This window comes from Sphaeramia orbicularis, chromosome 7 (assembly GCF_902148855.1).
Source record: "Sphaeramia orbicularis chromosome 7, fSphaOr1.1, whole genome shotgun sequence".
Classification (NCBI taxonomy): domain Eukaryota; kingdom Metazoa; phylum Chordata; class Actinopteri; order Kurtiformes; family Apogonidae; genus Sphaeramia; species Sphaeramia orbicularis.
The window spans coordinates 1,159,822-1,175,690 of NC_043963.1; the positions used below are offsets into that span (position 1 = coordinate 1,159,822).

Below are 15,869 nucleotides of genomic sequence, written 5' to 3' on the forward strand. Positions count from 1 at the left end.
ATCAGTGCAGTTGATTTGGTTCCATCTCCATGTTGTGTTGATGGATACTCAGTGTCTGTGGAATATGTTGGAGTTGACTCCGTTTGGCTTCAGGAGACAGTTGGACCACCACTTGATGTTGAGTTGGTGTTTAACGTTGGCTTTTACTCCACCCAGCTGCTTTAACATGGACTTCAGACTGAGGTCAGTTTAAGCCTGGACTGAGTTTACAACTCAACTATTTCTACATGTTTGGTATTTTCAGCTGGTGTAGAATATGTTTGTGTAAGTTTGTACATTAAATATCTGCTAACAGTATGGATTATTGATCGGACTCTGCCTTTAATGTCACTCCTTGGTTTCCCTCCGTTATCTGGAGCTGCTGCATTCGGTCGTAGTCTCAGTTTTTGTTCAGGTTAAAGGTTAACACACTATTATTCCTGTAGTTATCAGCTAGCATTAGCATTTAGCAGATGTTCCTCGCTTGCCTGTTGTTGTGTTGTTCTGTTGTAAAGTCCATGATATGAGCCAGCTCATATTTCTACTTTATATTCAGCTTTGTTCATCACTTCACTGGTCACATATTTGTGTTGTCTCAGTATTTTCCAGTAAAACAGGGTAGATAATCTAAACTGAACCCCAATAACATGTTCTTGAATGTTAGGAGGTCCAGATGTTGATGAAGATACAACCTAGACAGAAGCAGAAACATGTGAAAGTGTCAGTGCAGGTACGTGATGTTTGAGTTGATTTGGCAGATGTTCAATCTCTGTACATAGGCCAGGGGTGGGCAGTCCTGGTCCTCGAGGGCCGGTGTCCTGCATGTTTTAGATGTTTCCCTCTTCTAGCACACCTGAAGGTCATTATCAGGCTTCTGCAGAGCTTGATGAAAGGCTGATCATTTGAATCAGGTGTGTTGGAAGAGGGAAACATCTAAAACATGCAGGATACCGGCCCTCGAGGACCAGGACTGCCCACCCCTGACATAGACCATTATTCTGATCCTTGGTTTGACTCTGTTTTCAGTGTCAGTGTCTGCATGGATTGTCAGCCACACTTCCGTCAGTCTGCCCCAGATGTGGATACAGATGTAGTTTAACACCACCAGGGAGGTGACAGTGAATGAATAATGTAGATTATTGTTTATCTTTTTTCTTTTGTATCTACGTGATGTTCTTAAACTTCTGTTCAGAACGCAACATTCACATGGAAGCAGTTTACTAAACGCCGTGTTCAATGCAAGTGAAATTCCACATGAAACATAAAAAACTGAAACGAGGGAAAAGGAGAAAAGAGCTCTAGGGGGCTGTAAGATTGAAGAAAAGCCTCATGGGAAATGTAGGAAAGGTTTTCTCCAGATCCTTAAACTAATCACAGAAAATACTCAGGTTTTTCATATGGCACAAAAAGTCATGTGAAAAAGTTACAAATTAGTTATTAAATTAAAAAAAATCCAATGGGAAAAATGAAAACTATTTGAAAATATGAGTCAAAATAAAGATAAAAAAAAGACAAAAGCAGTGTTCAGACATTAAGGTTGTATATGTGTTCATGTATGTTTTTTTTTTTTTTTTTTTTTTTTTTTTTTAATGTCGTTGTGGTTTTCTGCTTTCCTTCCACTGGCCCTGTAGGGGCAGAGGTGTGTGTGTGTGTGTGTGTGTGTGTGTTGGGTTCAGGTGGGATTCTCTGATTGGTTAACCTGGAACAGTGCACAGCACACTGATTGGTCCAGAGAGAGACTGAGAGCCGATGGCATATCCCAACGGCTCCACCCCAACACAGCCATAGTTTGACGTGTTAGTTTGTGAGACATTGTTTCATATTGTAATATTTGTATAAATGCAGCAGCACCAGGGGCCTGTTTCACAAAACTAGGATAGGGATTAAGCCGGGATATGTTGGCTATCCTGGCTGAACTTATCCATGATCCGGTTTCACAAAGCAGGATAGGGGAAAGCAGGATATGTTTTGATATAAGTTACCATGGAGATTTAGTCTGTGGAGCTAGCCTGGTCCAGACTAGGCTAAATTCCAGGATTTATTTTATCTCATCCCTCATCTCAGTCAACAGTCACCACAAATGGAACCAACAGTTCTTCCACTGTCCATTAAACAATGGAATCACAGTAACTAGACCCACTGTCAGTATTTAAACATTTGGGATTTATTAATTTCAATAATTTTACATAAATGATGATTTTAGATGATTTTGCAGTCATTAGATCAGTTCAGTTTAATTGTGTTTATTCAGACATTTTCAAACATTAGACATTTATGCAGATACAATTTTTAAAAACTAAAGAGTCTGTAAAGGAATAGGCTGAAGCCTAAGATCATTCTGCTGACCCCCCATTCATATCAGCAAACAAATGAAATACAATAGATACCAATGCCTTTAGCTTAGTAACAATAGAAACAACCAAAAAACTAAACAATTCAATAGTTTGAGTGGAAAAATGAACATTCACATTCTTCATATATTTTCATGACATTTAAACATAGTTTTAAACATAAATAGTGTTGGACAGTCTGTGAACTCAGGACTGAACTGGTTCCAAACATTTTCTCTAACACACAGACTACATGTGTTCATATGTGTTCATATGTGTTCATATTTGTTCTAACAGAAGGTTTATTGAACACATGACTTCCTCTGAAATTAGAAATAATTTCCCATATTTTAATCAAGCTCTGAATATGAACAGGCAACCGATTTTTTTAAATTTTCAACATGAATTGTTTTGTTTTAAAGTAGACTAAGTTACCGAACTTTAAAACTTTTAGTTTGATCATAAACTGATGAGTGTGTTCCCTATAGGACACTGTATTGATCAGTGCTATTGGCCTTTTCTGAATAATGTTGATTGGATTTGTATTAGTTCTGTCAGTTTTTCAGCCACACCTCCATGCACTACAACATCTTCACTTCTTTTGTATAGTTATTCCAAGGAATTGATTACATTGACCCTTTCAGTCTGTGTATTATTTATACTTAAGGGAACTGACAGTTTCCCATAGACTATATCTGTCATTAAATATAAATGCACAAAGAGTAACATGATGTTCCTTTATGAATAAGGATCAATCAAAGCATGTAAAACCATCCGCTCCTTTAAAACTGAAGTCACACACAGACTGTACAAGAGAGAAAGACCGAACCAAAACATATGAGAGAACAGAAGAAGAAATACACATTTAAAGGTAGAATACAGCCACCTGTCTGTACACTGAAAGAAATACACGTCTGTACACTGAAAGAAATACACACGTCTGTACACTGAAAGAAATACACACGTCTGTACACTGAAAGAATACACATGTCTGTACCTGAAAGAAATACAGGACAATCCATACGTAAAAAATGAACAGGCAAATGAATGGATGCAGTAACCTCCTGCAACACAGTACACACAGTAAACACACAGTATAAATACAGTATACACACAGTATATAACACAAACATCAAACAGGCCAAATCAATTTAAATTGAATAACAAAAAAAAAACAAACACAAATTCCTCTACCCCAGCAGGACATATTTACCTTAAATCATGTACGTGAACTAAAATAATTGAACACATATGGTCCTTGGCCAGCTGACCAGCTGACCACTGCGGTCATCAGGGAAGATGGCAGGATTGTCCCAGTCCATGTGTGATGCACTTTTTTTTGGGGGGGGCTCCCTCCCTCCCTCTCCTTCCTCAGGCCACATTGTGGAGGACAGTCCAGGCCACAGTGATGTCACATGACCTCAAAGGGCGGAGCCCTTAAGGGGGTGAAGACAGTGAGAGCGTTCCTTCAGGAGGTCAAAGTTCATATTGGATCCTGGTCCTTGTCCTGGTATGGACATGACTGTAGGTCTGCTGTGGTTCCTGGGGGGCTGGTATGGGGTCAGGAGGAAAGGCTGGTAGGTAGACCCCCTGTCCCCCAGAAGCACACCCAGACTGATTCACCTGTCAACCACAAACCTCAGCATCACAACCTCAGAAACACAGTTCCATCCTGGACACGATCTGATGTACACAGTGGTTGTTAACAGAGGCGTGGTTCACCTTGTGATCGGTGCTGACAGATTCCAGAGGTCCGATAGACTCAGGAGTCATGGACCGAGCCAGAACCAGACCACTGAGACACAACACTGATGAGGGACAGTCAGCATGGACCATCGAATGATCAGATGAAGAATCTGAACCAAACACTGAACATTGTTCATGAACCCATGAAGGCCCAGCACTACTTTAGTGTCGTTCACAAATGAATGTTCCTCTATATCTAACCTTCTGAAGTGTTTATCTCCATATTGTTATAATTATCTTATGTAGTGTGTATTTTATCAGTATATATCAGATATTTTCCTATTGTAACTCACTGATCATGTAGATGTTCATTAAAGCTCAGATTACAGTTGATGGTTCTTCTATCAGAAACAGATCAACTGAATAAACAGTGTCTGTGTCAGTCCAGTCTGTCCTGAACTGAACATAAACCCAGTGTGTCCTCCACTGTCATTGATCAACTCCATGGGGTTTGACGGTGAATCATGTTGGAGAAGATGACGGTGTTTCCACGTTCACTACGGAGCCTCTGACATCCAAATGGGTCATATCTGATGACCATGAAAAGATGAAGAACTGTATTTTACACCAATTACTGACATGGTTATAGGATTAGGGATCAACAGGGATTAAACAGTTTAGATCAGCAGTGACTGATGTTTGGGTCTTTATGGGTTAATTAACAATATCATAAAGTTATGAATCATGATCAGATAAAACAAGATACGTTTATTTATTCCAAAGGTAAATTCACTGAAGTCAGTGAGTTCATCTATTTATCAGAGTTCTTCAGTCTGATGCAGTTCCATTTCCACAGTTTCACTCACATCTACAGTCAGTTTCACTTACAGTTTCACAACTCTGTTTTCACAGATGTTCATGAACTCTTTGGTTATAACTGTGATGGTTTCAGTGGAACAGTCAGTGTGTGTTTGTGCTCTACTTACTCATTCAGGTGGGTCTGCAGTCCTTTACTTCTGTCTCTGGTTGTTTTTGTACTGTGCTGCTGTTGTCTTTCTTTTTCATTCGCTCCTTTACTTCTTCGTTAGACAAAATGAGGAGTTTGCGTTCGACGGGGGAAAGTTCGCTGCTCTAGTTGCCATGGTGAATCGGTGGAATCTGTGATCGATGTCGGGGTCTATTGAGGAAGCCGAGTGTGTGCACTTATCCAGGATGAGTTCCACCTGCTGATGAACCTGTGTGTGTTCATCCTGGTCTGGTCTGAGTGGAACCGATTAAGCCTGGACTCCATGTTTTGGATTCGTTGAGCGCGGCTTAGTCAGTCATCCTGGATGACGGAATCCTAGTTTGGTGAAACAGGCCCCAGGTCTGGGTGAGAAGAAGAACATATTTGGTTTGTCCTGGTTTTTCCTGTTTATACTTTAGGTGTCCAGGGTAGACCTGTGTATTTGGTTTGTGTGGGAAGTTTAAGGTTGTTGACTTGGTTTAGTTTCTTATTTCTTTGCTGAACCTGAAGAAAATAAATAGCTGCTTATTTTTAGTTTTAAAAAAGTCTTGTCACTGTCGTCTTTGGGAGTGGGATTCGAGTGGGAGTCACTTACGCCCTTTCATAACCCTAGAGGAGGTAGAAACAAAGTGAAAGATGAAACTAAATGAAAACGTTGTGGACAAATTCATCTTTAATTTCCTTAAACATTCTGTTTAACATGATTCTCAGTTTTGGGAACAAACAACAGTCAAACTTTATCACTGGATCATTGATCAGAAATAGAGATGTAACAATATGAACATTTCATATCACGGTTATTGTGACCAAATTATACGTTATCATTATTATCGCAGTATTATTGAAATTGTGCTCAAAATGTTCAAAAAGTACTCATACACACACTGAAATAATTTAACCAAGTTGTATTTAAAAAAAAAAAAAAAAGAAGCAAATAAAATAATCGGCACAATGTCCCTTCTGTGTCAGAAACGTTCCAATATTAACCCTTAGTGGTCTGAGTCTATTTTGTCTGTTTTTCAGTCCTTTTGATTTGGCCTTTATATACTATAGAAACAAATGTTACTATACCCATGTTTGGGATCTGTTTTTTTCAGCACAACTTCATCTAAATTATCTGTTATTTTTTCACTTTAACCTACTATAAAAACACAAAAGGACAGAAAACACAAAAATAATAAAATCCAGTTTGAAAATTTTCTATACTTTATTGCATAAATAACACAAAGATGCTTAATGAACCTTTTTTTAAAGACTTTAAAAGTGAATATTGGTTACAAATTAGGAATTGGGAATATAAAATCAAAATTGTAATAAATTAAAACTATACTCAAATATTTGACATAAAAGCAGATCTTTACATAGGAGTTTTTTCCTCTAAAAGTGCGGTAATCAAACATGGTTATCATGAGAATTATAATTTAAATGGTAATACTAACCGTCTGCAATTTTACCGCCGTTTATCGTTATACCGGTAATCGTTACATCCCTAATCAGAAACAAAGGGGTTTGTACAGAAATCAACTGAAACCAAATCAAGTTGAAGGAAAACGTGTGGGGAATCCCATGGACCCAGAGTTCAACGTCAACCTGCAGATATTTCCACAACTTTAAAGAATCAACTGGATTAAAAACCAAAGCTGGTCTGCGTTCTCTTCCATCAGTCGTTGATCAGAGTTGACGATGTTGACAGCGACAGAAAAGTCCAGTCCATGGAAAACCACGTGAACCGTTCGAAGCTTGTGTTCAGTGTTGGTTCTGTCGAGAAAAGAAGAAAACACAAAATGAGCATTTCTACGTAAGGTTTCCATCCAACATGAACCAGCCAAATGTGTGGATTTACCAACGTCATATCATGAAATCGCATAAATAGACCACACCATCTGTACATATGATAAGCTTTCCATGTGTATGTTCACCTCAGATATCACACACTGAGGGTTTGGCTTCTGTGAACCGGAGATCTGGGTGTAAATTGACACGCAATCAAATGGTGTTAAATAACGCGCAAAAGGTTGTAAATGCGTAGGTATAACACTCCAAATGACATAAGACAGGGCTATCGATCTCATGTTCTTTCAGGTTCCACATTCAGCCCGATTTGATCTCCAGTGGGCCGGACCAGTCAAATAAGAACAGAATAACCTATAAATAATGACAACTGCAAATTTTTGTCTGTGTTTTAGTGCAAAAACACCCCATTAAATTATGAAAATACTTACTTTTATAAACTATCCAAACCAAAAAGATGTGAATAACCTAAAAAAAACTGAAATTTCTTCAGAAAAATAAGCGCAATTTTAACAATATTCAGCCTCCACTTCTCATTAGTCCATGTGCATTCTGGATCAGATCTCCAAAGACACTAAACACTGAGGAACAGGAAGAAAAGAGTTCAAACTGGACTGAATTTAATACAGACATTTCAGGTTGGTCATATTTGTTCAGGTTATTCACATTTTATTGTTACAGGAGAGTTTACAAATGTAAATATTTTCATAATTTAATGTTATTTTTTGCACTAAAACAAAGACAATTAAAGCCGCAAGCGGCATCTAAAGGCCCTCACCACGGGCATGTCCAGTAGAAGTATGCCCATCGTTCAGCAGGTGGCGCTCTAGCACCAAATTTCAATGTCTTCTGATGAATGGGTGTAGGCCTGGGAGATCGACAACTGATTCAAATTTGAGGCAAATCTTTGTTTGTATGTCCGAACTAAAGAAAGTTTTGTATAAGTAAATCTGTAGGGGGCGCTATACAGCTAAAAATAAATTTCTACCATTGAATGGGTGTAGGTTTGCGAGATGTACCACTGAGTCAAATTTGAGCTAAATCAGTGTTCTTATGTCCGAATTAATGCAATTTTCGTGAAGGTAAATTATTAGGGGGCGCTAATGAGCAAAGTGGCAATTTCTTTTGATAAATGGGTGTAGGCCTGAGAGACTGAACACTGATTCAAATTTGAGCCAAATTGGTATTCATATGTCTAACGTGAAGTAATTTTCGTGAAGGTAAAATTGTAGGGGGCGCTATGGCACCGAATTTCAAATATTTCTGATAAATGGGTGTAGGCCTGGGAGATAGACGTCTGAGTCAAATTTGAGCCAAATCGGTTTTCGTATGTCCGAACTGAAGAAATTTTAATAAAAAAATATTTAAAATTTTTGTAGGGGGCACTGTACTGCAAAATTTCAGTTTCTTTTGACGAATAGGTGTAGGCCGGGGAGACAGATGTCTGAGTCAAATTTGAGCCAAATTGGTGCACATATGTCCGAACTGATTTCATTTTTGTAAATGTACATTTGTAGGGGGCGCTATAGTGCGAAATTTCAATTTCTTTTAATAAATGGGTGTAGGCCTTGGAGATAGATGTCTGAGTAAAATTTCAGCCAAATCGGTGTTCGTATGTCTGAGCTGAAGCAATTTTTGTAATGGTAAATTCACGAAGAAACTTTGCAAAGTTTGCGACGTCGTCACACAAAAACGGTGACAGCTATCCTAAAACTTCGGCTAACTTTTGATGCCCCACTTCTCTAGATACTGTACACCGATTTTGAGCTCATTCGGCCAAACAGCCAAGTAGGAGATAGTTAAAATACGACGTCAGCGAAAACGCTGACTCAGCATTTTGGAAATTTCAATCCAATATGGCCGACTAAGGGTTGGTTTTGGGGCGTGGCCATAACAATATTTTTTGTTTGTCTCCTCATGATGAATCTGTGCACCGATTTTCGTGGCTCTACGACATACTTTACGTAGGACGTGCTCCCATTGGCGTAATGCATTTCCACTTTTCAAGGGGGCGCTGCGGCAAAATTTCTTTACCGACATCTATGAAACCTATATGTAAATTAAATTTCTCGCACTTCTGAATTTTGGGCAAAATTTGGTGAGTTTTCGTAAATGTTTAGGGGGTCAAATTTGAGCTCAAAGAGCAGGAGAAGAAAAATAAATAAAAAAAAAATAAAATAAAGAAAAATAATAAGAATCTGAGCAAGAACAATATAGCCGTTTCTATGGCAACCACATATTTGGCCTTATGTTAAAGCTCTCAAGCTCCCCCACATGTCTGTGGGGTCAGATGTCACGTGTCGTGCACTTACACCCACATGACTGACCCTGAGTGGGTGTGTCCCATTGACTCCCATTCATTCTGAGCAGGTGTAAATATGCGACTTGTGCACATGTCATGTACATCGTCAGAAAGGTCTCAGTGCCGTGAATGTGAATATGTGTGAGAGTGGCGACAGTGGCGAAAGGCGACCGCGTCACTGGCGATTTCGTCCCCATGCGCCCACTGCAGTCTCAATAGGCCCTGCGCCGGCTTTACTCGGCTCGGGCCTAAATATTTGAAGTTGTCATTATTCATAAACATAGTGTAATATTTTTTTCCATCAAACCCAGTAGTAAATCTGCAGTCATTCTTTGTGTGGGTTCTTCTGCTGTTCTTATTGGACTGTGGATCAGATTGGTCTGGATGTAGAACCCACACTAAAATGAGTTCCACAGCCTGGACTGTGGAATTTAGACACTTTGGAAATTCATCCTAGGGGCCGGAGTGGAACCTTTGGTGGTGTAAATTGACACATGATCAAATGGTGTTGAACAACGTGCAAAAGGTCAAAAATGCGTAGGTATAACACGCCAAATGACATAAGAACTGTCATGACATAGAAGGCCGTTTTATGAGATCAGTCTGATTTTTCCAGATGTTTCCATCAGTTGTTTTTCCGTTTCTTCTGCACATTCTCCCTCTATCTGAATAGGGCTGTCTATCGGCAAGAATCTGGAGATACGATGCAAATCACAATACTAGGATCACGATACAATATATCACGATATATCATTATACTGTTAAAGAGGCTTTTTTTTTTTATTGTTTTTTTTTTTTTTTTTTTTTTAAGATTATTTCCCAGAAGGATTGAGTTACACCAGAAATATGTACAAATACTAAACACATTTTTATTTGATCACAACAGGATCTAATATTATATCACATTTTTCTGATTCTCCTAGTTTCCAAAGCAACTACCATCTGCCTCTCAGACAGTAAAAAGTGCTTTTAGGATGATTCAAATAACCATTATTTAATAAAACAGTGTTAAATAATAATAAATAAGATATAAACAATAAAGAAAAACAAAAATGAACCTCCGCCATATCTGCATTTGAATAAATACCTAAAAATATCGATACAGTACTTTTTAATATCGATACAGTATTGTGAAATGAAATATTGCGATATATTGCAGAACCGATATTTTCTAACATCTGAAACCACCTTCATGTGTTCTCAGTCCTGTCTTCATCTGGACTTTTCACACATTCGGTCTCAGTGGATGTTCTTCCTCTTTGGATGTGGTTTCTTCACAGCTCAAAACCCGTGTTGGTCAATACTTCCTCTGTTCTTTCCCTGATGTCCAAACCTTCACATCAGCGTTTGACCACATAGCAAGGTTCTAATAGTTTTGGATTTTTCATTATAGTTTAGCTTTATGTAATTTTGACTTTTTTTCTCTAATTCAGTTCGTTTTAATTTGTTTTTAGAGCAGGTTTGCTAGTTTTTATTCGTTTTCATTTTTTTTCTAAATGCTTAGTTTTAGCATTTATTTTAGTTCAGTGGTCTCTTTTCTCTTCTTTTCTGTCATCGTATTCAAATAAATCCCAGACAGGACTCTGCTGCTTTCTCCCAACTTTAGTCTCCATGTTTCCAGGTAGAGTGGGGACCAGAAGACGACTGGAAACCACAAGTGTTGCGGTTATTTTATTTTATTATTATTTTTTAAATACAACTTGGTAAAATTATTTCAGTGTGTGTATTAGTACTTTTTTGAACATTTTGAGCACAATTTCAACAATACTGCGATAATAATGATAACTGTGATAATTTTGGTCACAATAACCGTGATATGAAATTTTCTTATCATTACATCCCTACACCCAAGACATGGTGAGCCATGAAGCCACTGTTGGACAGGGAATGTTAACGTGAAAGGAGAACGTTAACGTGGACAGACCTGTGGGGACAGCGGGATGTTGGACAGCGGTGTTTCTGGAGGAGGAGACCACGGCTTCAGCACCAGCTCCGAGTCCACGTCCAGACATTTGTCCCAGTCATTGTTGGAGACGTAGGCGTCGAGTTTCCAGGACAGATGGTCTCTGGCAGCTTTTCTCAGAGTCTGAGGAACCACGTCGTCGGCCTCGTCCAGGACCATTTCCTCAAATCCGAGGCCGCACGTTGGCCAAAACTTCCTCCACGGCAGCGACGACAGAACGGCGGCGACGATGGTCGTGGTGAGGAGGAGGAGCGAACCTATGAACTGGAAGAAGAACAAGATGAACTGCCATGAAGATGAAGGAAGTAGAGTTTAGAAACACTGACTAGGGCTGAGTCAGTTTTACAAGAACAAACAGTTTCAGTGACATAAATAACTGGTTTTAGTTCACAGTAAAAAAAAAAAAAAAAAAACATAAAAAAATACATAAATGTAACATGAAATTAAAATTAAAAGAAACACGCCATAAAAAGTGAACACCATGATCACAAAAATGAACAGAATAATGAATAAATATATAAGGAGAAGGGGTGGGAGTTTATAAGTTGTACTTCTCACTCCTTTTCAAATATGTATTATATGTCTTATGTTTAAGTGTTGTGTTTATTTTCTTCCGTTTTGACATTCATATTCGAAATAAATACATCAATCAATCAAATCAGTCCAAAAATAACATTAATTTATGAAAATATTTACATGACCAAACCATCTTTGAACAATAAAATGTGAATAAACTGATCAAATCTGACCAACCTGAAATGTCTAAAGTAAATCCAGTGGAATTGGACCAATATTCTGCCTGGTATGAAATGTTTTGGGTCTTTGTAGATCTGATCTGTATGTGTAGAAATGATAAAGTTCAACCAGAATATGATTCAAATTTCACTGATTTTTCTTAAGAAATGTCTTTTTTTTTTTTTTTTTTTTGGTTATTCTCATCTTTTTTGTTTGCATAGTTTGTAACATGAAATTAAAATTGAAACAAACACCATAAAAAGTGAACACCATGATCACAAAAATGAACAGAATAATGAATAAACTGAAAAAAGAAACAACACAAGGAAGAAAAAAGAAAAAAAATGAATGAAATCTGTTAAATTAAGGTAAATCAAAGAAAAAAGAAAAAGAAAAATAAAGACAAATGAATGAAGTCATCAACAAAATCAGTGAAAATAAAGTAAATATATAAAATCTCAAGAAAGTGAGCAAAATATTAAAGGACAGTTAAGGAACGAATAAATGAAATAATCACAAAAATCAACAATAAAATAAATATGAATGAATGAAGTTTTTTACAATTATATTTAATCAGTTTGAATCTACTTTTGAAATGAATGAAGTTTTATTAAATATTTTGGGTGAATTAAATCCGTTTCAACTTTTTGAAATAATGCGATTCATATTTTGCTGCATTAAATTCACTAAATTAGGACTGAAGCGGACCGAGGACTGAGCCCTGGGGGACTCCACCGGTGCACTTGGACTCACCCTAGACTGGTTGCGTAGTTCGTCTCTGGACGGTCGGAACGGGTACTGGAGGAGGCTGCAGGTACCGGACTCGGAGCAGCAGTAGTACCAGTCCCCATCGACCAGCACCGACACGATCCACAAGTGAGCCACGAAAACCGCCTCCAGGACCCGACGCAGCAGCGCCCAACCCAGCCTCGGTCTGCAGCCCGAACACACCACGGATGTCCAGAGGCGGTGGAGGGTCCGGTCCAACCACAGCAGAACCACCAGGATCACTAAGAACGGGACCAGCAGGTAGACCTTGCAGTCCCGGCGGTGGCTGACGCAGGTGCATTCCAGGTCCCCGTCCAAGTACACGTGGTAGTAGAAGATCCCGAAGGCTGTCAGGTAGAACCCGGCTCGCTGCAGGACCCGATGGACCGCGGCCGCCAGCGACACTTTCAGACCCTCCATGTTCAGTCGACGCTTTGAGTCCGAAGCTGCAGGTTCACAGGTTTTACAACGATTCAGGTGACGACAGGAACAGGAACAGGAACCAGAGTGTGCAATAAACGCATAAACCACAGGATGAGGACACGGATTAGAACACAGGAACCTTCAGCAGCCATGACCTCCACACATCCAGGGTCTGAAGTCCAAACTGGAATCAAGTCCAGACAAGTAGCGCCTTCAGAAGGAAGGAGGAGGATCCCATCATCCACCACATCAAGACGATTATCTGGAAACAGGCCCCAAATGTTCAGATACGCACTGAAGAAAAGAAGAAAGATCAACAACAAACGGTCCATGATTTCAACATTCAATTACTGAGTGAAGAAAAATCGACAAAACATTCAACTCAAAACTCCATGATTTCAACATTCAGTGACTGAGTGAATGTGGATGTTGTAAGAGCACTCGCACCCGAAAAACCAACCGAATATTCAACAAAATGAAAAAAATAAATAAATGAAATTCAACAAAATGAAAGAACATTAACAAAATATTCAGCAAAATGAAAAATAAATAAATGAAATTCAACAAAATGAAAGAAAATTAAAATATTCAACAAAATGAAAAAAAAAAGAAATAAAATTCAACAAAATGAAAGAAAATTGATAATTGTTGTGTTTATTGTCTGTATTTAATAACTGTTGTGTTTTTTGACTATATATTTAATAACTTTGTTTTTTTTTGACTGTATATATTTAATAACTGTTGTGTTTTTTGACTATATATTTAATAACTTGTTTTTTTTTTTTGACTGTATATATTTGATAACTGTTGTTTGTATTGACTATATTTAATAACTTGTTTTTTTTTTTTGACTGTATGTATTTAATAACTGTTGTTTGTAAAAACTGAGGCACTCAGAGTAGGGCTGAAATTCAAAAGCCTTTATTAAAGCATGGCCAAACAAATACAAACTGAGCCGACGCGTTGCGGCCTATAGGCCCTCATCAGGGCTGATATAAGAAGGCCGCCCATACGGATCCTCCTATATATAGGGAGAGGTCACAGGTTAAAAAGGCTCCTGCAGAGAGAATCCTTTTGGATATATACTCTAAAAGCCACACAATACCCAGGCCTGAATGGTGAACTCGACTTCTCCCCTTTCCTCTGACTCAGTGGGATCCTCCCCACTACTTGTGCCCTCCCTCGGCTTCCTGATTAAAAACCTTTATTGTTTATCTGTTTATTTCTGATAACTCACTTTATATGAAGACTCATAGTGCTTGAAACATCTATGTTTGTTTTTATACTATGTATTGCTCTGTTTTCTTTGTCTGTTTCAATTTTTAATTCTCTAAATCTCTGTTTTTAAGGTCCGCCCAGTCATGTGACCTCTCCCTATATATAGGAGGATCCGTATGGGCGGCCTTCTTAAATCAGCCCTGATGAGGGCCTATAGGCCGCAACGCGTCGGCTCAGTTTGTATTTGTTTGGCCATGCTTTAATAAAGGCTTTTGAATTTCAGCCCAACTCTGAGTGCCTCAGTTTTTACAAACAACTAGTATTTGGATCCCAACGCTGATGAGCACCAGAAGCTAGGAAAGAAGACCAACGATACCCACACAGCACTGCAGGCTTGAGTTGTTTTGATTTAATAACTGTTGTTTGTATTGACTGTATATATTTAATAACTTATTTGTATTGACTGTATATATTTAATAACTTATTTGTATTGACTATATATATTTAATAACTGTTGTTTGTATTGACTGTATATATTTAATAACTGTTGTTTGTATTGACTGTATATATTTAATAACCGTTGTTTTTTTGGGATTGATTTTATATCTGTACAGCACTTTGACTGAAAGCGCTTTACAAATAAATTATTATTATTATTATTATTATTATTATTGTTTTTGACTGTATATATTTAATAACTTATTTGTATTGACTGTATATATTCAATAACTGTTGTGTTATTGTCTGTATATATTAACTTGTTTTTATTGACTGTATATATTTAATAACTGTTGTTTTTATTGTCTGTATATATTTAATAACTGTTGTTTTTATTGTCTGTATATATTTAATAACTTGTGTTTATTGTCTGTATATATTCAATAACTGTTGTGGTTATTGATTGTATTTAATAACTGTTTTTTTTTTTACTGTATATATTTGATAACTTGTTTTTATTGACTATATATTTAATAACTGTTTTTTTTATTGTCTGTATATACTCAATAACTGTTGTTTGTATTGACTGTATATATTTAATAACTGTTGTTTTTGACTGTATATATTTAATAATTATTTGTATTGACTGTATATATTTAATAACTTGTTTTTATTGTCTGTATATATTCAATAACTGTTGTGTTTAGTGTCTGTATATATTAACTTGTTTTTATTGACTGTATATATTTAATAACTGTTGTTTTTATTGACTGTATATATTTAATAACTGTTGTGTTTTACTGTATATATTTAATAACTTGTTTTTATTTACTATATATTTAATAACTTGTTTTTATTGACTATATACATTTAATAACTGTTTTTTATTGTCTGTATATATACAATAACAACAGCTGCTCCTCCACATCCAGAGGAACCAGCTGAGGTGGCTTGGGCATCTGTTTCAGATCCTCCTGGACTCCTCCCTGGGGAGGTGTTCCAGGCATGTCCTGCCGGGAGGAGACCTTGGGGAAGACCTAGGACACACTGGAGAGACTATGTCTCTCAGGTGGCCTGGGAACGCCTTGGGGTCCCCCCGGAGGAGCTGGAGTCTGGGGAGAGGGAAGTCTGGGCATCCCTGCTTAGACTGTTACCCCAGCAACCCGGCCTGGATTAAGCAGAAGATTATGGAAGGATGGATGTTTTTTTGACTGCATATATTTAATAACT

The 15,869-nt window shown here is 37.7% G+C and overlaps 1 protein-coding gene across 1 annotated transcript; it reads right to left on the reverse strand.

The window, feature by feature from the left end:
- Positions 1-6,382: 6,382 nt before the first annotated feature.
- On the reverse strand, positions 6,383-13,168 carry LOC115422260 (uncharacterized). Its single transcript, XM_030138496.1, has 3 exons — positions 12,546-13,168; positions 11,019-11,321; positions 6,383-6,759 (listed from the first exon to the last, which is right to left on the reverse strand). The coding sequence occupies exons 1-3, from the start codon at positions 12,978-12,980 to the stop codon at positions 6,748-6,750; spliced, it is 750 nt and encodes a 249-aa protein (XP_029994356.1). The 5' UTR covers positions 12,981-13,168; the 3' UTR covers positions 6,383-6,747.
- Between the last annotated feature and the right edge of the window lie 2,701 nt (positions 13,169-15,869).